At 41.0% G+C, this 24,950-nt stretch overlaps 2 protein-coding genes across 3 annotated transcripts; one reads left to right on the top strand and one right to left on the bottom strand.

The window, feature by feature from the left end:
• Positions 1-297: 297 nt before the first annotated feature.
• On the top strand, positions 298-6,147 carry LOC117303522 (tubulin polyglutamylase TTLL11-like). The gene is made up of 6 exons (XM_033787747.1): positions 298-826; positions 1,434-1,533; positions 1,947-2,650; positions 3,133-3,350; positions 3,814-4,089; positions 4,396-6,147. Exons 1-6 carry the CDS (start codon positions 392-394, stop codon positions 4,724-4,726), a joined length of 2,064 nt encoding a protein of 687 aa, XP_033643638.1. The 5' UTR covers positions 298-391; the 3' UTR covers positions 4,727-6,147.
• Positions 6,148-7,632: 1,485 nt separating this feature from the next.
• On the bottom strand, positions 7,633-24,918 carry LOC117303452 (integrator complex subunit 5-like). Of its 2 annotated transcripts, none has more exons than XM_033787650.1 (20): positions 24,736-24,918; positions 23,991-24,189; positions 23,606-23,709; positions 23,395-23,503; positions 20,895-21,033; positions 19,360-19,552; positions 17,250-17,364; positions 16,087-16,304; positions 15,610-15,782; positions 15,032-15,140; positions 14,722-14,808; positions 14,114-14,387; positions 13,258-13,376; positions 12,799-13,002; positions 11,240-11,475; positions 10,819-10,889; positions 10,322-10,470; positions 9,584-9,688; positions 8,971-9,043; positions 7,633-8,398 (listed from the first exon to the last, which is right to left on the bottom strand). In XM_033787650.1, exons 1-20 carry the CDS (start codon positions 24,775-24,777, stop codon positions 8,172-8,174), a joined length of 2,946 nt encoding a protein of 981 aa, XP_033643541.1. In that variant the 5' UTR covers positions 24,778-24,918; the 3' UTR covers positions 7,633-8,171. The 2 variants fall into 2 exon arrangements, with proteins under 2 accessions (XP_033643541.1, XP_033643540.1); XM_033787649.1 differs by having other exon boundaries at positions 14,722-14,832; positions 24,736-24,917.
• Positions 24,919-24,950: the final 32 nt, after the last annotated feature.

Genomic DNA, 24,950 nt, shown 5'->3' with positions numbered 1-24,950 from the left:
GAGTTGTGGGAAGAATTAACATCTGAAAGTACATCTGGTAGTATTCCTAGAACTTTTAGGTTCGTTCTGCTAGATGATTAGAAGACCGAGCCGAGCTCCAATTCAAAAATAAATTTAAATTCAACTGCTCCTAGCCCCGCCCCCCCCCCTCCCGCCCCTGTGCACCAACTTAAACAGCGCCACCATGCGGTCACTGCAGCCTCTTTGCAACAAACTCAGAGCGGTACGATGTCCTGTCTTCGCACTAGAAATTTTACACGACAACGGGGTTGTGGAACCAAGCTAATAAACAATTCATATGACAACCAGAATTTTTGACTTAGGAATGTATTGTTTGCCTAACGTAGGTTAAAAAGACCTACTTTTGACAGAAATAACAACATGACAGGATATGAATATGAGTGTAAATATTCCTAAAAGTAGAAAGAACTCTATGTTTAAGTTAGGTCCAATCGAAACGACAGATTCACGAGTGATATGGAATCCTGAAAATGATCGAAACGAACTTTACGACGTTGACGTTGGTCGAGCTGTGCCAACCGCCGTGCTCAACGCCCCACAGCAGGGGACCGCAGTCGCCAATCACGCTGACCCATCTCCGGAGTGGATTGCAGCAAACCTCCACACAACACCACCTCCTTCTCGGCCCAAATCTATAGGCAGCCCATATCTGTCTTCACCGGCCATCAAAAAGAAATCCAAGTCCAAAGCGAAAGTACGACACCGGAGAATGAGGCCATGTTTGACGGTGGAAATGTCCAAGGCCAAGTCAGGAGCCGAGGTTTTAAGAATTAGTTTTGAAGAGCTGGGCTGGAGATGGAAAGAGGTGATTAAAATTAAACATCAATATTTGAGGGGAAAACATGCTGAATCAACTGCCACCTTTTCATTTTACAAATTTTGGTTAAACAATCAATTTGCTCAGATTTTATTTTTTTAATGTGTTTTTGTGTGCGTTGTGACTTTCATTTCTCAATAGAATGTTTATGTTATATTTTGGTTAATATTCACATGGAGAAAGAAAAGATATTCATAACCTTAATTTGTTTGTTGATGTTAAAGGTGAATAATTAATTAATTTACTACCAGTTGCTTATGTTTTTTTTATTTAAAAATAATAATAGAAACTTTCATCTGCAGGTAATTGCACACAAAATTTAGAGGTCAGATACGAACATTTTTAAGCGTATGGTTTTGTTGTTCACGCCATGGATGAGTGGAAGGATATGTTGGTTAAAATAGGGATGAACGAATGTTTTGGAATGTTTTCCCCACTTTGTCTTTTGATTAATTATGTTTATATATCATACAGTTAGCAATGGTTAGTTTTAAAATAATCTATAGAAAAGTTGTGACAAACAGAGGTTGGGGAAGATGTGAATTATATCAATGCTCTTGTCATAAGAAAGTACATTGCATTTTCTAATTAACAGGTTTGTGGACCTCGTAAAACCTCCTGTGATCTCCACTGGCACGGGTGTTCTTTTTATGACAACGATGGAATCCAATCAGGGATGGTCAACAAGTTTCCAGGTTTGTTTATCAAAAGGATATTGACAAATTACTGAATAAATACATAATATAAAGTATTTAAGTAGTTGAAGTAGCACAAATGATTGTCTTTCTGGTTGTTACCTTGTGTTGGGTTACAGCCCATCCCGTGGCTGAACATCAGCGAATGGGAACAAATAGTCACAGAGCTCGATATTTGATTGCCTTCCAATCTACCAAAACTGTTATAGGCCTATATGTCTGTTTGAAACCTAACAATTTTAAGGAACTAGACATTTTTTAAAGGGACCTCACAAAACCATACTTCACTCATAAACACAAAACTTGTACCATACTTCTGTTGATCGTTGTTTGTCCGAAAAATATCAGTTATTTTCATCATCTTTTTTTACCAAAGCACTCATGTGTAATTTGTGATTGTTTATTTCATGTAGGTTTGTTGGAGCTAGTACGCAAAGCACAACTCAGTAAACTTCTTCATCAGATGCATGAACTCTTCCCCGAGGAATTTGACTTTTACCCAAGGACGTGGCTTCTACCAGAGCAGTACCACCACTTCTGCGCAAACGTGGCTGAAATGCAGCAGAAACACCCGCATGATAAACCGGTGTTTATCGTGAAGCCCGATGAGGGATCTCAGGGGGACGGGATCTACCTCATCACAAACCCCCATCACATGGGGTCAGTTGGTTTGGTCCGGAGGGCCGTTGTGCAGGAGTACATTGCAAGGCCCCTGCTATTGGAACGTACCAAGTTTGACCTTAGGGTGTATGTTCTACTAGCTTCCATTGACCCGCTGCAAATCTACATCTGTAGGGAAGGAATGGCACGGTTTTGTACGGTGAAATATCAGCTACCGACCAATCGTAATATTAATCAGGTTTTCATGCATTTGACTAACTACTCGCTCAACAAGAAGAGTGACACATTTATTCACACGGACTCTATGGACCGTGGTAGCAAGCGAACGTTGACGAGTACATTTACAGCTCTAGCCTCTCGAGGTCATGATGCCGTCGGGTTATGGGATGCTATTGAGGAGATTGTCGTCAAGACGATAACGGCCATGTTGCCGGACTTGACCGTTGAGCTTCAGGCAGAGTTACCTGCGAAGAAACCCGCTCCGTCTTGTTTTCAGGTAGAAAAGGAAAATTCTCTCCTTTGTAGAGTTTAGAAGATGTTTTAGTACAATACATACTGTCATCAAAGAGCTTAAGAATCGTTGGTTAACCCTTCTGCTAACTGACCATTTCGAACATTCAAAAACTCCTACCGCAGTTGTCCTAAACCCTTATTTACCATTAGATCAAGTGTACACAACCTTATAATCAGTAAAGTGTAAAAATGATAGGAGTTCCACTTCATTCAGACAGCCTCGACACTTCTACTTCCCCCGTTTTTTGCTAACGGCATTCCTGAAACCATCTCAACTCCTTAGGATTAAGCAGCATCGGCAACAGGTGGCTAATCAGTCAACAATCTTTGCCTATGGAGGTACCATTGAATAGAAGCAGTTATGTTCAAGTCAAGTGGCACTTAAATTTTTTCCTGATGTGAAATGATTAGAAACTCGCCAGAATTGAAACTATAGTTTAATTTTTTTAATTTTCTTTGTTGCAGATTTTGGGTTTTGATATTCTTGTGACGGATGAGCTGAAACCGATTCTATTAGAGGTCAATGCAAACCCCAGTCTGCGACTTGACTTTGAACATGAAGTATCGCCTGGCATCGTTGAATCCAAACCAAGCCCTGTTGATGAGGAGATTAAAATCTCACTCATCAAAGACACGTTGAGACTCCTCAAACCAGGAAAACATGCCAAGGAGTTCAAATCAAGGTAGGTCACAGAACCTCATTGATTCCCCACAATAAAAGGCCTTCAGTAATACAATCCCCATATACAGTAAAATGCATACAGTACAACACAAACAGTGTGTCATGCTAGCCTGGTTTGAGGTTGCACTGATATTCTAGGGGGTACACACAAGTAAAGAGACATCGACAAGGCTAACCAATTTTCTCATTTGCAATCCAGATGACACTGCAGAACAAAAGCACCACAACACGACTGTCTTGCCCCTTGCATTGTGCATTTGTGTAATGCAGTCATTGACACAAACATGTTTTAGTGGACTTTGGTGGCCGACCACTCATTCATGCCTGGTGATGTTAGGACATTATCAAGTTTACTTTTGAACTGGAGCACCATGGTTATTGCTACAGTCTACAGAACTATAGGCCTACCAGTTCTCGAAAATTTCTGCACACATTAAAGTTTATTACATGTTACTTTGTTGCAGGCATACAATGCCCAACTCAGATGGCTCTCATCATTCTCAGGCAGCTGTCCGATCAGCCACGCCCAACTCAGCCACGCCCAACTCCTCCGATGATGAGGCTGGGAAGGAAGGCGTGGCTATAGACGAGTCCTGCTTGGAGGAAATCTGGCCCAGGAAGTATGGAGAACGCTACAGTCACTTGAGAGTGATGGAGCACGTTGCTGGATTGTTCAATCAGTTCCTGGGAGTGAAAGGGGCACATCGAATGGGAGCGACAGGATTTAGAATGTTTAGCAGGTAATGTCACGTTGGCAACAAATCAACTTTCTTGTGGACCACATATTTTCCGACGGGAAATTCTTCAGCTTGATTTATATCAGTATTGGTAATAATTCATACTGCGATAAAAAAGAAGAAAAAACAACAACAAACAGAAAAAGAAAAAGAAAAGAAATGAAGAAAGATTAAAAATGTGTTAATTTTGTTTACTGAAGGCACTGTTCTTAAAACTTCTTTTAGAAACATTAAACAGCTGTAATGTGTTTACATGTATATGTTTATCAAAGCTTCAATTGTGTACAAATTTATACTTTTTTTTTGTAGGAAATGCAAGCTTTGCAGTAATGGCATCACAATGGCAGCAATCGATATCATGTATATCGACATCACACGGCGCTGGACTTTAGACAGCCATGAAGGAATCGGAGCAGGCATGTGCTTTGGTGCATTCCTCGAGGGCTTCTTCTCAATCGCAATGCGCAAATTCCGTGGCAGCTCCCTCCTTGAGAAGGTAAGCGCCCTCGTTGAGGTGTGCGAGTGCAACCTCAAGAGGGCTGGGGCGAGGCCGACACCCAGGCCACACCCCAGGAGACTACGCAGGCCAGAGATGGTGAGACGCAGGGTGTCGGGAGGATGGCCGACCACTGAAGACTGAGACAATGAAAATGAGAAATCAACTCCGTCCAAATTATCTAGAGGTGTATGATTAAAGACAGATCATGATTATTGGAATGAAGTGTGGAAACACGGAGGAATAGTTTCTGTGAAGGAATTATTAAGCAAGTTTGCAATATAGGACGCAAGATGGCAAGGTACAAATCCGAGACAAAACAGTAAGCCTTGGTACTGGGTAACTTTGGAGTAGAGTCAGAAGTCTCAATCCATCTCTAGTAGCCCTTGGTACTGGGTGCCCTGAGCACTGGGTAACATTCTGGGCACTGGGTAACCTGAGCACTGGGTAACATTCTTGGCACTGGGTAACATTCTGGGCACTGGGTAACATTCTGGGCACTGGGTAACATTCTGGGCACTGGGTAACATTCTGGGCACTGGGTAACATTCTGGGCACTGGGTAACATTCTGGGCACTGGGTAACATTCTGGGCACTGGGTAACATTGAACATTTGTCAAAGCAGATAACATAAATATTTGTTAATATTTTTCATGTTCATTTAAGTCGGGTATTATTTCCTTTCTTGAAATGGAACAAGCCAAACAACTTCCAAGTTTTTGGTACAATTTTCCACCCTCAAAACACTTCCATCTTTTTTTTATTTAAAGAAATACTTTTTGCGCAAATAATTATAATAACAATAATGCAATACTTCCATAATATTTCTTTTTAACACGTTTTTGCAAAACACAAGATAAGGTATGCACTTGTTTATATATATATGTTAACATTTTAATTTATTAATAAATCACAAATCATCATTTTAAAAAGGACCATTATGTTGTTGGTGATGATGCACATTGTTTAACATTTTAATTATACATGTGCATTGTGTGTAAATATTATTTGCAATTAAATATGGCCAAAGTTTGTTTTAGTTTCAGTAAGATTTTGCAAGTGATTGTGTTTTTTTTGCAGCTAATAATTGTTTGTACCCTCTTTGTTAAAACTGGTGTATTTAATTTGTTATGTTCCATCATAGAAGTAAAACATAACACTCTTTAAAATATTGGCTCAGGCAAACCACTATAATCAGAGTCCAAAAGTTTGGGTGTTGAGTTACACTTTTCCTTTTACCTTATCCTAACCCTTATGTGTACATCGCAAGGGTTGTCTGAACCTAGGGTCGTCAGAATCTGCCGTCGATTTGACCAATCTCTTCCTAACTTAGGACTTAGGATGAATTCAGTTCAGTAACCAGAGACAATAGGACACATTGAACCCATCATGTAAGTCGTCCTAAACTCGAGATTAATCCAAGCGTTTCGGATTAATCCAAGCGTTTCGTGAAGTCGGCTGCAAGGGATTTTTGGAATATAGGTGTGTTGAAACAAAGAGTAGGTGTTGGATTTTGTTAGAGTGACTTGAGTGACTTGAGTGACTTGAGTGACTTGAGTGACTTGAGTGACTTGAGTGACTTGAGTGACTTGAGTGACTTGAGTGACTTGAGTGACTTGAGTGACTTGAGTGACTTGAGTGACTTGAGTGACTTGAGTGACTTGAGTGACTTGAGTGACTTGAGTGACTTGAGTGACTTGAGTGACTTGAGTGACTTGAGTGACTTGAGTGACTTGAGTGACTTGAGTGACTTGAGTGACTTGAGTGACTTGAGTGAGGAAGGATCCAAGTAAATCAGGTAGTTAGGTTTGTAAATTTCCTTAAACCTTTTTAGTAAAAAGGATAGAAGGGTACATTACTATAAGGGTGGACTAATGAAATAGTTTATATAGTCAACTAAACTAACTGAAATATTAATAATGAATCTATATAGATTGTTTTGTAATAAAGCAATAATAACTCAAGAGTGGTTTGTTTGTATGTTTTTTAATCATTCCAGATTTACATATGTCAGTGGTTTACCCAAATACAAAACATTTTATGCATTAAGAGATTTTAGCAAAAGGGACCCTCCAAATCGACTACCACTGTGACCTGCAGTCCTGAAGATACCTCTGTAGATTTTACAAACAGTCCAAATAAGTTTGCTTTACAACAATTTGATATTAACACCAAGATTACAGATACTTTATGGATTTTATTTTTGGATCTTTTAATTATTTAGTTTTTGTAGTTAAAATGTTTTGTTGTTGTAAAGCGCCTGTAGAGTTAGTCAGAGCTACCACCACATAAATCAACCAATGCTAACTCCAAAGGTCAAAGGTCACTTCCTAATACCAATAAACGATGTTGGGCAAATACAGCGCAGTTGGAGATTGTTTGTTGGCAAACTTGCCTCCAAGTGGCTTGGCAAAGTAAATAATAATAACAAAAGAGACTGGTTAAGTGCTTCTGCCCAGGGATACAACGCACATACAAGAAGAATCATCAGGGGTGAAGAGGTTGGTTTTTAAAACGTTTCTGAATTGAAATATTGTGGAGTTTCTGAGAGGCTGCGGTGGATCATTTCAGCAGGCATACAACTGTGTGTTCACCAAAAAATAGTATTTTTCGTTTTTGAATGGTAAAACTGGGAATAAATAAAGAGGAAATCAGCTGATCGAAGGAAAAGTTGCATGCCTGTTTCAGAGCAAGGATGCTTTTTGGTTCAGGGCTGGATAAATGAATTATGCTCACAAGAATTATGCTTAAAGCCATTATACACTTTCGGTAAACACTATTGTCCAAGCCACACACTTCGTGTATCACAACTTATATAAAAAATATCAAACCTGTGAAAAGTTAGGCTCAATCAGTCATCGGAGTCGGGAGAAAATAACGGGAAAACCCACTCCTGTTTGTGCGCGTTTCGTCCGTGTCATGACATGTGTTTATAATAAATCCGTAATTCTCGCTATCGAGAATTGATATTGTTTTAATGTTTTCTCAAAAAGTAAAGCATTTCATGGAACAATATTTCAAGAGAAGTCTTTCACTATTGGCTTCTGTCAACCCTGTAAGTTATTTGTAAATCTGTGATTTTTTTTTTTTTTTCTGAACCGAAAGGGTCCAATGGCTTTAAAATACTATGTCACAACTACAATAAGTAACTGGTACCCGGCTTGTTTTTGCTTAGCAAAACATTGTTAAGCATCATTCTCTACTTTACCAGCTCTTTCAAATTTGTCCATAGTCTTAGCCTTGGTACCACTTTATAAGTTTCCTATAGACTTTAAGATTTCCCAATCGAAGTGCCCTCCGCAAAATGAAAATGGCCTTGCCCTCTTAAAGATGAAACTCCATGGCCCAATTTCATAAAGCCTGTAAGCACAGAAACTTACTATTAAGTTTATACTGTTTGTGCCCCACTCATTTTTTGCTTAGCAAAGAAAGTTGCTAAGCAGTATTTTCTGCCTAACAGCTTTTTTTTATTATTTGGGCCCAGGCCTATTGATGGTTATGTATTAGTGGTGCTGTGCTTTTTGTTAGTACTATTAGCTTTCCATGCCTGGTATTGCAGTCCACATCTCCATAGCGTTCTTAATGGGTGTCAGGTCGACGATACAACGCCCTGGGTTGGTTCTGGTTGTGGAGCTTGGCCTGCTGCCCCTGTTGTCGTCCCCTGACCCGCCTGCGTCAGGCTCTGTACGGCTGGTGTCAAACTTTGCCCCATGGTCGACAACATCGCTGGAAATAACTGGCTGTATAGCTCACCGAACTGACTGATGTTCTTGTGTACAACGGCATGTACCACTTCAGTGTACTTCTCTATCACGCCTAAAGAGAATTAACACAAATAAGTCTTGAAGTAGGCTTTCTCCAGAAGACGATCAGAGCATACTGATCGAAACATTGGGTTAAAACCAACTGTTCTTTTCAGAACCACCCCAACTCATTTAGAGATAGTCATTACATGGTGTTACCGCAAACCTTTCCATACAAATTAGTCTCACAAATATGATTTGATTTGACCCTTATACCCTCATACCCGTGTGTGTAAGCACTGTATACTATCTACTTTCCAAAGTTCTGTGAAAAAAAATCACAGGGACAGTAAAACCAAATAATATTCTTAATCCCGATGCAAATTTAACAACTATTAGACTCACAAAACTATCATTTCTTTCAGATTCCAAATTCAAAAACAAAAAGTATGGAAATTTCCTTTTCGGTCCAATGTCCAGGGAGTTGACCAATCATGTAAACCATTCAATTGCAAGGGTTTTGTTTGGCGGTATAACTGTGCACAGAGCCTACTCTGCTTCTTTTGTTAGATTTCCATAAAAAAAAACAGAAAAGTCCCCTCTTATTTGTAAAACATATTTTCCGATGAGAAGTTTTGAACTAACCTGGTGGAAAGGACATGCTGTTTCTGCCGTTGACGTCTTTCTTATTCACTGCAGTGGCGCTTGGTGGGTTCTCCTGAAATAAACATTTACATTCAAAGTCTTAAAACTTTAATATATCAAACTAAAAAATGTAAAGGTCAAACTGAATTCGTTCATTTTCATTTTCATTTATTAACTCTGGTTGTGAAGCCAAAGACTCTCAGAAAAGCGAACCTAATCACTGTACAAGCAAATGACCCAATGGAGAGAAGACACAGAAACAAGTTTCAGTTTTAGATGTGGGAGGAAAACCCTAGAGAATTATTCCAGGGACAACCCACGCAGTCAGGAAGGGACTGAAAACCCAGTTCATATAGTACCCCTGACGAGATTCGAACCAGGGTCCTAGAGGTGGAAGGAGAGGCAAGACACCACCACTACATCAACCTGACCACCCTGAGTATTATATCTTGAATTCTTTTATCCCTGATACAATAAAAGGTATCTTCTGCTAATTACATTATCTGAACTAGCTTCACACAACCCACTTAGTGGTTTAGGGGTTAAAACATCTGCTCTAAATTGTAAGGGTGATAAGTTTGAACCCCCCCCCCTCTATTTATTTACGGCATACCTTAAGACACGCCCAGACAGTTGTCAGAAGTAGGTAGATCTCACTCGGTGCCAGACTAGGAAAGAGCAGACTGCAGTAACACAGCGGGGGAGGCAGGAATCCAGACTGGGGAGAAGCAACATTGTTCATATTATCTTTAATTTCTTAGTCAGTATTATAATGGGAATAACTTAAAATGATAAGTCACTTACTCGCAGTCCTGCCTGCCAAATCAACTGCCTAACAGCAGCACTCAGGTAGAGTGCATAAGGGGTGGGGTTAGGGTTAGGGTTTCATGCTCTAGCCTATTTGTGTAGTTAATGGTCAGTTGATGGTGTGAGTGCTAGGGCTTAATTGTTAATTACCGCATAACATCACAAGGACATGGATACCCACTTCAAGGTGAGGGCTACACTTGACTGAAATGGGCTGTCAACCAAATCAACTGTCACTAGGGGCACGTTGCCACCTACTCCTGGGGCTGAAACAAGATTGCCCCTTCAAAATCCGTAAGAATGTAGACATTGATATCATCCACAAGGATCCTGGCTGGTAGAGCAGGATGCACTACCTTCCCAACTATTTACGAAGCAATAATGGTCTAGCACCTTGCTCGAGGGTACAAGTGTCGACCGAGATTCGAACCCTGCTGCTGACAACACCAGAGCTTGGGTCCAGCCAGCGAACTGGACCGCTTGGCCACGACATGCCAAAATGGGTTTGTCTATTTGTAGAAACAAGATGTTAAAAGCAACGTACCTGGTTTAAGCATTCTAACAATCTGCAAGATGCCTGGAGTTGACTTGGTGCGTTCCGGCCTTTCTCTTCACGGCTACTCATCCAGAATGATATCAAGGTTGCTTGGAGACTGTATAAGATCACTGTGCACTGACACATTGCAGGGGGTACTAGAAACAGACAGATTTACATACCAACTTAATGATCTAATGATATGACTTGGGATACTAGAAACAGACAGATTTACATACCAACTTAATGATCTAATGATATGACTTGGGATACTAGAAACATATATAACACTATAAGAACCTTTGTTATATTTGCATTGTTTTGTCACAGTTTCTTTATGACAACAATACTCACAACAAAAAATCTTCCAGAAATTCCAGAAGAAGTAGTTCTGCACAGAGACACAGTGAAGTATGTTTATTATCACAGTGAAGTGGTTAAACCCTAAAAAATACAGGAAAAAAAAATTGTTGAACAGTCTTTTGTTTCTCTAAATAAGAACTAACCTCTGCTGACCATTTCTAAGATGTCCCAAAGTAATGGATTCTCATCAAACCGTCTCCTGACGCACAAATCTCTGTTAAAAAAAAGACACCAAAAAAAGACATAAAAAAATATATAATAAACATTTCCAGTTAAAACTCAATCCTTAAGATGTCACAAGATTCAAACAAGGAGTAGGTGGTAACGGCCCCTTGAAAAATAGTTGGATGTAGCCCACACCTTGAAGTGGCCTTCAGGCCTTGTGTGTCTGGTCACTTGTATATTTTTTTTGGTTTAAACTTTCTTGAGCGCATTTGAATTTTTGTTGTTGAATTTGGTGTTATATAAATGTCTTCTGATTGATTGTTTGATTGATTGATTGTTTGATTGTTTGATTGATTGATCTATTGTTGATTGATTGACTGACTGATTAATTTAACGAACCTTTCGACAGTCACCTTCATGTGTTCTTCCTCCGGCCATGTGAGACCCACATGGGTGACATCAGGGCAAGCTAGCTCCACCAACATGGTGGAAAGCATCTTAGCAGCTTTGTCTTCAACCTTCTTGGAAGTGACTGATGACTGAGAAGGGGAGGGTCTCAATGTTGATTGGTCTTGGAAGCCACAACAGGAGTAGATGGTGTTCAGGAAAAACTGGCAATTCCAAAGAACCTCATCCTAAGATAAAAAACATTGCAAGGAAAACATAGTAAGATTTTGTTTATGTAAATAATTTTTATTATTACTATTATTAACATTGAGAGGTTTATTTGTAATATTTCAAATACAACTGAATCTTGAATCTAGATAACAACTTTATAACTCCCCCCCCCCCTCCCCCTAACAAAATAATAACTGCATCGTGTTTTACTTGAAATGTTGTACACGTTGTACGCTAGTTCAATATCTGAAGCCACATGAGGGACCATTGAAAAGTCTCAACAAGTCCTAAATAACCAATAGACACGATCGTAAGAAAATAACCAATAGACACGATCCGAAGAAAATAACCAATAGACACGATCGGAAGAAAATAACCAATAGACACGATCGGAAGAAAATAACCGATAGACACGATCGGAAGAAAATAACCAATAGACACGATCGGAAGAAAATAACCAATAGACACGATCGGAAGAAAATAACCAATAGACAAGATCGGAAGAAAATAACCAATAGACACGATCGGAAGAAAATAACCAATAGACACGATCGGAAGGAAATAACCGATAGACACGATCGGAAGAAAATAACCAATAGACACGATCGGAAGAAAATAACCAATAGACACGATCGGAAGGAAATAACCGATAGACACGATCGGAAGAAAATAACCAATAGACACGATCGGAAGAAAATATTCTAGCATCCAGGAACACAAGGAATAAGACTCAAATGCAATCTGTTATGGGCTTTAAAATGCAATCTGTTATGGGCTTTAGACTCAAATGCAATCTGTTATGGGCTTTAAAATGCAATCTGTTATGGGCTTTAGTTTTATTAAATTTATAAAATGTCAATACCCTAGATGAAAAACCCCCATTATTTTACATTGCACACAGAAGATTTCATCCTCTTCTTCATGATGTCATTTCTTCATTATTTTGCAGAGTGACTTGAAATAGCATTTAGTATTGCAGATCATGATGCAAGAAATGGTAGATATATCTGCATAGCTTTTAGACAAAGTTTGCAGTCTGCAAACTCAACAAATCTGCCACAGTGCCCTTTTTTGTATGAACAGCATCGCCATGATGCCCTGCAAATTTGAGAAAAAGCAATGCAATTACTGTCATGGCTTTTTGAGCCTGAAGATGGGGTCTTACAGCCAATTTCACAAAATGCTAGGATTAATCCTATCTCGAGTTAGGACAAGTAACTCGTCCTAACCTAGGATGGGTTCCATGCGTCCTAACTAGTATGTTGTACAAAACTTAACTCATCCGAAGTCCTAAGATTAATCCTAAGTTAGGAAGAGTTTGGTGAAATCGACGGCTGTACCTTGGATGTTTTTGGTCTGACGTCCTGAGGTTTCAGCCCTCTACCGATCGTTCCGGCATGGAACACGGCTGAATTACTGGCGGGTAACGTAAAGGATGCATTGGCAAACTTCTGGTTGTCCCTGAGTAGAGATGTCGGTTTGTCTCGCAGGGGAATTATTTCTCCATCAACGCACGGCTTCCCTCCAAACAGGGCACAGTTTTGCTGGAATATTCATTTGTAAGAAAAAAAGAAAAACACACGAATAATAAATAAAGCTTTCAAATCAATCTTTAAGTAGGATTTGAAACTTTGCATAGTGGAAGTATAACTAAGAGAGGTTTGCGGTAACACCATGTGAATATCTCTTTTGAGTAGTGTTGGTTCTGAAAAGAACTGATGGTTAACGTCTCTTATTCACATAGTGCTACCGCAAACCTCTCTTAGAAATCAATCTTTATTTATGGTGTTTATACCTACCCTGTTTGTCAGTCCCTCCATCAGTGTCCTTAATATCAACTGCTGACCCATTGGGATGCGACACCACATAGACAGGTAGCTCTGACAGTTTCGCAGAATGTACCGTCTGTTCAAAGTGTCTGTGAGAATGGTTAGAATATGAGGGATAAATTTACACAGTGCCTGGTTCACCCAACTTGCCTGGGTCCAATTTCATAGAGCTGCTTAAAGCTGAAAACATTCCTGAAACAGTTTTTGCTTAGCAAAAATAAGCAGGATACCAGACACAAATTGTACATGTGACATGGAAAATTGGCTGGTAACCTTATTCTAGTAAGCATAATTTTGTTGTGCTAAAGCAGCTCTATGAAATCGGGCCCTAGTCATAACTGAACACTAGACTTGAAAAGATGAAGTTCTCAGACTAAAATCTCTACATAGCATCCTGCTGGACCCTGTTTCATAAAGTCGCTTAGCAGAAATTAGCGCTTACAAATTTTATACTAGCTATTAAAAATGAGCAGGGAACCAGTCACAGGGAAAGTACAGTGCATGCAATTTTAGCTGGTAACTCAATTTCTGTCAGCCAGTTGTTTCTCTAAGCAAATTCTTGTGCTCAATGGCTGTTCAGAGTGTGCACAATTTTGGCAAAGCATGCCATCGCAATTCATACTGAAATTTATGGTGGAGCATTCAACGCCTCAGTTGTGAAACCACGCAGAACCTTGCCTGGATTCCTAAACGAACAAATTGACTTGATTTGATGGGCATCGCAGTAAAGTAAAGTTTCATACTGGAATTTGTGCTTGAGCTAAAAACTTTTCTTGTGTAACCACAAAAAACCTTTCCAAGATGCCAAACAAACAAACAAACTCACTTGATTTGATAAGCATCGCAGTAAAGTAAAACTCGGCCGCCGACTGAGCAACTCTGACCAGAGTTACCATGGTAACTGGCTCCGGTCGACCAATCAGATACAAGAGTTCCATTGTCTGCGTTGCGATAAGTAAATCCGAATGATGGAGTTGGGTCGACAGCGAATGCAGATGAGGGGTCAATGCTTTGGTGAACTTTGACCTCGCGATGTCGCGACCTTCACCAACCGTCTCCCATTTGACAAGATGTGTGATGTTGACTAGAAGCTGGTAGGTCTGGGGGGGGGGGGTTTACGGGGGAAAAATGTTAACAAATATGATTAAAAAGTTGTTCTTAATGTAGAGGTGATCCCGAGATGGCAGACATGCTGGTGATTTGTGTAAGAAATTAATAACAAAACTCCAATGTTGATTTTACATCAACCTTGGAGTGCTTTTCTTTGGAATCACCCAAAAACCTATGAAAGGAAAACCCCTTTGTGAGCTTAAAACCATTTAAAACTGTGAAGCCACACTCAAAAATGAGTTGGGGTCGAACCATGGTCCTTGAGGTGGAAGGCAGTAATAGATAGGACTTAGCAGACCTTGAGGTCCTTATCATAAATCTTACCTCTGGTTCTTCGATACGCTGTAATTGATTCATCGTCTTGTTGACTGTCTTTACAAGAACGTTTGGGAAGGTCGCTTCAATCTGGGCCTGCAGGGATGTGAACAGGCCAACCTGACAGATAATAAAGGAATTTATATTCAGGATTACTTTGGTGTTAGTTTCCTGTGGCCACCATCCCTTGCCCCTACAGCTCAGTCTTAATGGCTGCAAGATCTGACCCACGAAAAAGGTCAGAGTAAAGGTCGTGACCTGAATTGACATTATCCAATGTTTCCCCAGGTATTACAGTATCTGTGTGTTTGATACCCACCTTAGAGGTTGACGATTGTCGGATGAGAACATACGTCAAAATATCGGTGGAGCAACTCTCTCCGCAGTGGACACCAATCAGACCAAGGAGTCTCTGTAACCATGGTAACCTACATTCGCAGAGTAAACAAAAGAAAAAGGAATGAGGTTTTCCGGTCAAAACAGATTTCCTATACCCCTACCCTCACTAGTTGAAACCGTTTAACTGCATGGGCTGTACACCATTGAATGTGTACTGTGTAGATGCTCTCATCTATAGAGTGTCATGGCTGAAGGGGTTTAGTGCATCGAATTCAAGTTCTGGTGGTTAAGTCATCGAATTGTTGGTTTGAATCCTGGTCATGACACTTGTGTCCTTGAGCAAGATGCTTTCCTATAATTGCTTCTCTTCACCTACGGGTATAGTTGGGTACCTGTGAGGATGCCTTTGGAGTGCCACCACAGCCCGGGCAGTTTACCCGGGGACAAATTAAGAACAACTTTGTACACAGCAGAAAAACATTGATACAGATACGTTGGTGAATTGGTCAATGAAGAGAGCGAGTGATGGATGTAATGTGCTCTGATTGTTATAGCTACCTGTAGTCATTTGCCGTTAGGATGCCAGCGCACAGTGTATTGGTGTATTTCTGAAGCTCTGATAGGAAAGGGATCTGGGTGGCCTCTTGCATCGTTGAACCTGTCTGTTGAGCTAAGGATAAATTACCCGTCTGACTGTACACAGACCGCTGTAAATCTAACACCAGGAGATCCTACACAAAAAATTCAAACAAATCAAGAAAATCCATCAAGGAATATCTATCACCAACCAATGTCTGGGTTAGATTTGAACCTGTGACCTCTAAATTATTGTTCACCTATCACTCAAAACTACAGTGTATGATATTAAATGAGCAAAAAGTGGAAGAGTTGACTGTGTACTGTGTGGATGCATTCACCACGTGATATCATATTGCAGACTTGGTTATAGTTTATCTATCATTCAAAAACCACAGTGGATGATAATGAGTGTTAAGTAGATCAACAAGTTTTACTAAATCTCTATCAAAAACCTACCAGTATCAATGCGCAAGTATTCTGCACATGCTCGTTGACCTCTGTGCTCTCTCCGCCATTGCAAGCTCGGTCGAGTAAGAAGCAAAGAAGCTTGAAGGCTCCGCTTCCCGATCGACAGATGAGATGGATGACCAGGGTCAAGAGACTGTCTTTGTCTTGAAGGAGGACAGAGGACTTGAAGAATTGCTCCGACAAACGGTTCAAGACTTCTGGTGTCACTGCCAGAAGAAAAAAAACGCAAAACGTAATAATTGCAACTAACTTTATCATAACCAGAGGATAATAGGCCAAGTTAATATTGATGACTTGCTAAAACTAGGTTGGCCGCTAAAACTAGGTTGTGAATATCATCTCCTGAAGAAAATTGTGAGTCAGTATCCATTTGGGTTTTTTCAGAATAAACTCTACTCAAAAGAGATATTCACATGGTGTTACTGCAAACCTTTCTTAATTATACTTCCACCATGAAATGCTTCAAATCCTACTCCCTGCGAAAGGAAAGTTTATTTTGTTCACTTTATTACCTTAGTGGCACCCATGGAACCCCATTCAAAATTACAAATTATCTTGTTAATAATCAAATACTGGAAATGGCTTTCTAGAAACTCATACAATTGACAGTGCAAGTCTTGCATGTATTTGAACCTTTTTAGGACCACTTTGGTCACATGTTTTTAACACTGCTTTAACGCAGGAAGAAAACAAACTCACATGAAAACTCACGTGCATCGTTCAAATACACCTAAGACTTGCACAGTCACTCATTGCAAATGTCACTCATAGAACTCCTTACAAAATGGATATTGAGGGCTTGACGCTCAACAAGCACAGTCAAGCTTGGACGATTTGATGGATGACTGTCATAGAGTTATATATAAGAATTAGAGGGCGCACTGGTGATGCTGCTTGCACAAACGCGACGGGACCGCAAGGAAGGAGACACGCGCACCATTTTGTACACGCGTTCAATATGAAATACACGTTTTTTATCGAACGCTACGCAAGCTGTTTTGTCAACTTACAAAATGGCCGCGGAAACACACGCTGTGCGATGCTGTTTTGTCAACTTAGAAAATGGCCGCATGCGCGCATGCCGGGCCGCGTATATAGGCCAGTGCGCACTCTAGTTCTTATACATAACTCTATGATGACTGTTTACTCACATGCCTGAACAAAGTCTGTAGTAATAACCCTGAGTAGCATCGGTGACATGGTGGCTAGCTGGAGAAGAAATGGTACAGTGAACAGGTGCTGTTCCTCATCACTCTCCAGGCTCTCCTACAAAGAAAATCATACCATGAAGTCAGGGTTCCAGGCTAGAATAATTAAAATACATGATGAAACCTTCTTGGTTTGGGAACTGGAAGCCATGTGCAATAATGAAGTTACATGATGAAACCTTCTTGGTGTGGGAACTGGAAGCCATGTGCAATAATGAAGTTACATGATGAAACCTTCTTGGTTTGGGAACTGGAAGCCATGTGCAATAATGAAGTTACATGATGAAACCTTCTTGGTTTGGGAACTGGAAGCCATGTGCAATAATGAAGTTACATGATGAAACCTTCTTGGTTTGGGAACTGGAAGCCATGTGCAATAATGAAGTTACATGATAGACCTTCTTGGTTTGGGAACTGGAAGCCATGTGCAATAATGAAGTTACATGATGAAACCTTCTTGATTTGGGAACTGGAACCCATGTGCAATAATGAAGTTACATGATGAAACCTTCTTGGTTTGGGAACTGGAAGCCATGTGCAATAATGAAGTTACATGATGAAACCTTCTTGGTTTGGGAACTGGAACCCATGTGCAATAATGAAGTTACATGATGAAACCTTCTTGGTTTGGGAACTGGAAGCCATGTGCAATAATGAAGTTACATGATGAAACCTTCTTGGTGTGGGAACTGGAAGCCATGTGCAATAATGAAGTTACATGATGAAACCTTCTTGGTTTGGGAACTGGAAGCCATGTGCAATAATGAAGTTACATGATGAAACCTTCTTGATTTGGGAACTGGAACCCATGTGCAATAATGAAGTTACATGATGAAACCTTCTTGGTTTGGGAACTGGAAGCCATGTGCAATAATGAAGTTACATGATGAAACCTTCTTGGTTTGGGAACTGGAACCCATGTGCAATAATGAAGTTACATGATGAAACCTTCTTGGTTTGGGAACTGGAAGCCATGTGCAATAATGAAGTTACATGATGAAACCTTCTTGGTGTGGGAACTGGAAGCCATGTGCAATAATGAAGTTACATGATGAAACCTTCTTGGTTTGGGAACTGGAAGCCATGTGCAATAATGAAGTTACATGATGAAACCTTCTTGGTTTGGGAACTGGAAGCCATGTGCAATAATGAAGTTACATGATGAAACCTTCTTGGTTTGGGAACTGGAAGCCATGTGCAATAATGAAGTTACATGATGAAACCTTCTTGGTTTGGGAACTGGAAGCCATGTGCAATAATGAAGTTACATGATGAAACCTTCTTGGTGTGGGAACTGGAAGCCATGTGCAATAATGAAGTTACATGATGAAACCTTCTTGGTTTGGGAACTGGAAGCCATGTGCAGTAATGAAGTTACATGATGAAACCTTCTTGGTTTGGGAACTGGAAGCCATGTGCAATAATGAAGTAACATGATGAAACCTTCTTGGTTTGGGAACTGGAAGCCATGTGCAATAATGAAGTTACATGATGAAACCTTCTTGGTTTGGGAACTGGAAGCCATGTGCAATAATGAAGTTACATGATGAAACCTTCTTGGTTTGGGAACTGGAAGCCATGTGCAATAATGAAGTTACATTTTGTGAACATTCTCTGCTTATAGGGTAAGCACCAAATTTCTTTGCTATCTGCATATTAAGCAAAGAATGCTTAGTAACAAGAAGTACACTCACAAACGAGCAAAAATTCCTTGCTTAGCTGTGAAATATACTTGTCCAAGCATATGTTTGTCTGCTTCTGTAGGTGCTTAGCTTTGGCTTTTATTGAGCAGACATGAAATTGGGCCCCAGAAAATCTGCTGAAAAAGTGGACATTTGGCATCAGCAAACAGTTGTTAGGACATAGTTATGTAGGACTGGTGTACAACCGTTAGTTGCAATGTAGCCAGGGATCATACCCAGCGCTACAATCTGGGAAGCGGCAGCCAGGGGATGAAACAAAAAATTCCTCATATATCACGTTATAAATCACAAAGAAAACTGACTGAGTAAATTTAAAATAATTTGGGGTAGACTTAATAATATTATTATACCTGAAATAATTGGAGTAAAGCTTTTCTGATGTCTTGTGAGTGTTGGGCCGCAAGGTGACCCAGAATCCCTACCACGGAGGCCATCTTGGGAACCTTCTTATCCGAGGCCACCAAGCCTTGTGATTGGCTGTTGCAGAAGTCCTTCAGGCCGCAGGAGAGGACACGTGTTATGATGGTGTTTGGGAAACATGACCTACATAAATAAATAAGGAATACTATTAATTTTGGTTTTTACCCATAAGGAATACTATGTTTGTTTACATGGTAAATAGTAGTATTCTTTAACCCTCCTAATTTGTTTACATTTTTTCCCCAGTGAGTTGCCTATCCTTCCACCTCTGGGACCCTGGTTCAAATCTCTTGCCTATCCTTCCACCTCTGGGAACCCGGTTCCAATCTCTTGCCTATCCTTCCACCTCTGGGACCCCGGTTCCAATCTCTTGCCTATCCTTCCACCTCTGGGACCCCGGTTCCAATCTCTTGCCTATCCTTCCACCTCTGGGACCCCGGTTCCAATCTCTTGCCTATCCTTCCACCTCTGGGAACCCGGTTCCAATCTCTTGCCTATCCTTCCACCTCTGGGACCCCGGTTCCAATCTCTTGCCTATCCTTTCACCTCTGGGAACCCGGTTCCAATCTCTTGCCTATCCTTCCACCTCTGGGACCCCGGTTCCAATCTCTTGCCTATCCTTCCACCTCTGGGACCCCGGTTCCAATCTCTTGCCTATCCTTTCACCTCTGGGACCCCGGTTCCAATCTCTTGCCTATCCTTCCACCTCTGGGACCCCGGTTCCAATCTCTTGCCTATCCTTCCACCTCTGGGACCCTGGTTCCAATCTCTTGCCTATCCTTCCACCTCTGGGACCCCGGTTCCAATCTCTTGCCTATCCTTCCACCTCTGGTACCCCGGTTCCAATCTCTTGCCTATCCTTCCACCTCTGGTACCCCGGTTCCAATCTCTTGCCTATCCTTCCACCTCTGGGACCCGGTTCCAATCTCTTGCCTATCCTTCCACCTCTGGGACCCCGGTTCCAATCTCTTGCCTATCCTTCCACCTCTGGTACCCCGGTTCCAATCTCTTGCCTATCCTTTCACCTCTGGGACCCGGTTCCAATCTCTTGCCTATCCTTCCACCTCTGGGACCCCGGTTCCAATCTCTTGCCTATCCTTTCACCTCTGGGACCCTGGTTCCAATCCCACAGAGGGCACTTATGTTGATTGGATATATTAAGCTAAAGTAGAAGTTTCAGTCGATTTTCTATACCTTCCGCCCGGGTAGTAGTTAAAAAGCAGGAAAGTTCTTATAAGAACTGAGAAGTCTTCCGAACATCCAATAAATCTACTCCAGGGCAGTAGAATAAAGAAAGACAGTTCTTTAGAACAAACTCTACCTGGCAAGTAGATACACACATGATGTTACCGCAAACCAAATATATATAGAATCAAACCCTTCACCATATCAAGCAGATTCCTGAAAACACTGACGCCTTCAGTCATTTACAAGAAAGATAAATATTATTAGAGTTGTTTCTCACCCAATGTGTGCCACAACCCAGTCAAAGTGTGGCGAGTGTTGTACAGATGTATCTAACAAAGCATCTACACAAAGGTCTGGACATGTCCCAACCATCGCTGCAAAGCACTGAGATGCCACGTCCATCAACGTTCTTGTTGCTGTTACAGTAAAACACAAATAAATAAGGTTAACATCGTATTTTGTATTTTGTTTATCTCTTTGCTGTTAATATTACATATTTTCAGCGTGTTTGTAAATATGAGGAGTGGTCTTAAGTGTGAATAACAAAATTCCTCCCTGGAAAAAAAGAAAGAAAAAAAAAGGTTGTATATTAAATATGACTTTTAGGGTGAATGTGATTTTAATCTGTGATTTCCCGACTATCATGCGACCGCTCTACCAACTGAGCTTCTATCATGCGACCGCTCTACCAACTGAGCTTCTATCATGCGACCGCTCTACCAACTGAGCTTCTATCATGCGACCGCTCTACCAACTGAGCTTCTATCATGCAACCCCTCTACCAACTGAGCTTCTATCATGCGACCGCTCTACCAACTGAGCTTCTATCATGCGACCGCTCTACCAACTGAGCTTCTATCATGCGACCGCTCTACCAACTGAGCTTCTATCATGCGACCGCTCTACCAACTGAGCTTCTATCATGCGACCGCTCTACCAACTGAGCTTCTATCATGCAACCGCTCTACCAACTGAGCTTCTATCATGCGACCGCTCTACCAACTGAGCTTCTATCATGCGACCGCTCTACCAACTGAGCTTCTATCATGCGACCGCTCTACCAACTGAGCTTCTATCATGCGACCGCTCTACCAACTGAGCTTCTATCATGCGACCGCTCTACCAACTGAGCTTCTATCATGCGACCGCTCTACCAACTGAACTTCTATCATGCAACCGCTCTACCAACTGAGCTTCTATCATGCGACCGCTCTACCAACTGAGCTTCTATCATGCGACCCCTCTACCAACTGAGCTTCTATCATGCGACCGCTCTACCAACTGAGCTTCTATCATGCGACCGCTCTACCAACTGAGCTTCTATCATGCGACCGCTCTACCAACTGAGCTTCTATCATGCAACCGCTCTACCAACTGAGCTTCTATCATGCGACCGCTCTACCAACTGAGCTTCTATCATGCGACCCCTCTACCAACTGAGCTTCTATCATGCGACCGCTCTACCAACTGAGCTTCTATCATGCGACCGCTCTACCAACTGAGCTTCTATCATGCAACCGCTCTACCAACTGAGCTTCTATCATGCAACCGCTCTACCAACTGAGCTTCTATCATGCGACCGCTCTACCAACTGAGCTTCTATCATGCGACCGCTCTACCAACTGAGCTTCTATCATGCGACCGCTCTACCAACTGAGCTTCTATCATGCGACCGCTCTACCAACTGAGCTTCTATCATGCGACCGCTCTACTAACTGAGCTTCTATCATGCGACCGCTCTACCAACTGAGCTTCTATCATGCGACCGCTCTACCAACTGAGCTTCTATCATGCGACCGCTCTACTAACTGAGCTTCTATCATGCAACCGCTCTACCAAATGAGCTTCTATCATGCGACCGCTCTACCAACTGAGCTTCTATCATGCGACCGCTCTACCAACTGAGCTTCTATCATGCGACCCCTCTACCAACTGAGCTTCTATCATGCGACCGCTCTACCAACTGAGCTGTCTAGTCATAATGTTGGTGGTCTCCTTATTTCTTTAATATCTTTGTTTGGAGGCGACAGTCAGAAACTGACTTGGTAAATATTAATTCAATTTAAAGCCATTGGACCCTTTTGGTAAACAGTATTGTCCAAGGCCCACACTTCGTGTATCACAACTTCTATGTCAAATAACAAACCTGTGAAAATTTGGGCTTAATCGGTCATCGGAGTCGGGAGAAAATAACGGGAAATCCCACCCTTGTATCCGTGCTTTTCGCCGTGTCATGACATGTGTTTAAAATAAACCAGTAATTCTCGTTAACGAGAATTGATATTGTTTTACTGTTTTCTCAAAAAGTAAAGCATTTCATGGAATAATATTTCAAGAGAAGTATTTCACCACTACCTTCTGTAAAGCCTGTAAGTTATTTGTAAATCTGTGAACTTTTTTTTTTCTTTCTGTACCGAAAAGGTCCAATGGCTTTAACAGCCGTGTAACCAGGGATCATACCTATGTTTGTTATACAACCTGGGAGGCAGCCAAGGGATCAAATATCAAGTAATACACGACAAGGTTATCTCAATGGGATGATTTTTAGTCAATTTTGAAGAAACAACATTGATCCCAACAGGATTTGAACCTGAAACCACTATAAACTGAGCTATCTAGCTTTAACCATCACAATAAACAAAACACAACTATTACTATCTATGGATGAAGCCACTTTCATTGAATCAAGGGGACATTGAAAAATGGCAACAAGGCCAAGATAAGGGCAGTAGAAGCCTGTAATTTTCCCCCAAAGTAAAATGAAAAGTTCCTTTTACCTTTGCATGTCATCCATAACTGGAGCAGTTCATTGAGACTGGAGGGGTGTGGAACTCCTCTACGGCCAGCATAGGTGCTACTGATCTGACCCAAAAGGTCAATTGACCACTATGAAAAGAAGAAAAAATCAATAAGACAAAGAATTCACTCAAATTTAACAACACTTTATATAAATATGTAAGTAAAGAAAAAAATAATTAAGAAACTTACCGCTGAGATAAACGGCGCCCAAGCCTCTGCGTTTGTGTCGATAAAATTTGACAGCACTTCATTGATGTCTTGAATAACACCATCCAAGTTAAGACCGGTGCTGGCTGCAAAAGAATAAATGGAGTAAAGAAAGTTCAGATTCACACAGCTACTAATAAAATTTAAACATAGCAGTAACTTACTCTAATGGTTCCCTTAAAATGTTGGTCGACTTTTCAACTAGAAACCTGTGCAATGTTTTATGTGACTGTGCAGTTGAATTCACCACACCATATTGCAGGCTGACAAACAGTAGAAAGATTAGTCACATTAGGGTGGAAAGTGATTTTTCACAGCCTGTTTCTCCTTCCGTTAAAAGAAGTTCAAATGACGAGACAATACCCACCTTCTCCTTCCAACTCAAACAGGTATGAGTTAACACTCTCGTCAAACACATGGCATAGATGTTCAAGTACAGCAGTCCGTGCAGCGGGTAATGTACGCAGTAAATGTAGAGCACAACGGGCGTGTTCCTCGCTGGATAGTTTGTGACCAGACCGGGCATGGGTTCCTTTGACAAAGCTGCGGATTGAGATTAACAGCTCCTGAAATTGTACAAAACATTAAACACGGATTTTACTTCAACAAGATTACAGCCTAAGTTTCTAGGATGACTACCCTGCTCTCACTGATGGTTCCCCTTATCTCCAGGCCACCAGCTAGCTGGCGGAGAGATATTAATGATTCAATCAAATTGTGAACCACAACTTCCAAATCAACCTAATGCCAATTGAGAAAGGAAACCTCATTGTTAAAATTGTAAAATCTCAATATTTTGGAAAAATGTTATTAATGTTATCCTGCAACCACTTTTTCATTTGTTTATTTTTATTTTATGAAATAAATTCATTCAAGAAATGAGATACTCCTTTGTGAATAAGTGGTGATGGCTGGGTACGGAAATCTTTCAGCAGCGGGGCCTCAAACTCCAACCATACTAAAAACAGTTACCCCTTCCCCACCCCCCCCCCCTTCCCGGCCCCACCCCCAAATCCTCAGCAAAATAAACAACATAAAAAAATTACATTGGTCTATATTATCTAGTAACTGAACTACACAAAATTGAGTGTTTTTTTACCACATTTACTTACCTCTGGCGATGCAGGTAGAGCACACATCTCCTCAGTTTTCATTTCATGAACTTACAAAATTAAACTTTACCGAACTGAACTGTATGAACATGAATTTAGCACACACATTTTGAGTTCGAAAAGGGCAATCAGTATTCAGAAAATTAGAACACATGCAGTACAGGAAGAATACTCGCGCCCGGCCGGCCGGCCCCGCGTCCATACCCTGAAACTCT

The sequence above is a fragment of the Asterias rubens genome, chromosome 19 (genome assembly GCF_902459465.1).
Source record: "Asterias rubens chromosome 19, eAstRub1.3, whole genome shotgun sequence".
NCBI classification, from domain to species: Eukaryota; Metazoa; Echinodermata; class Asteroidea; order Forcipulatida; family Asteriidae; genus Asterias; species Asterias rubens.
This window is presented reverse-complemented; position numbering and strand designations above follow the sequence as displayed.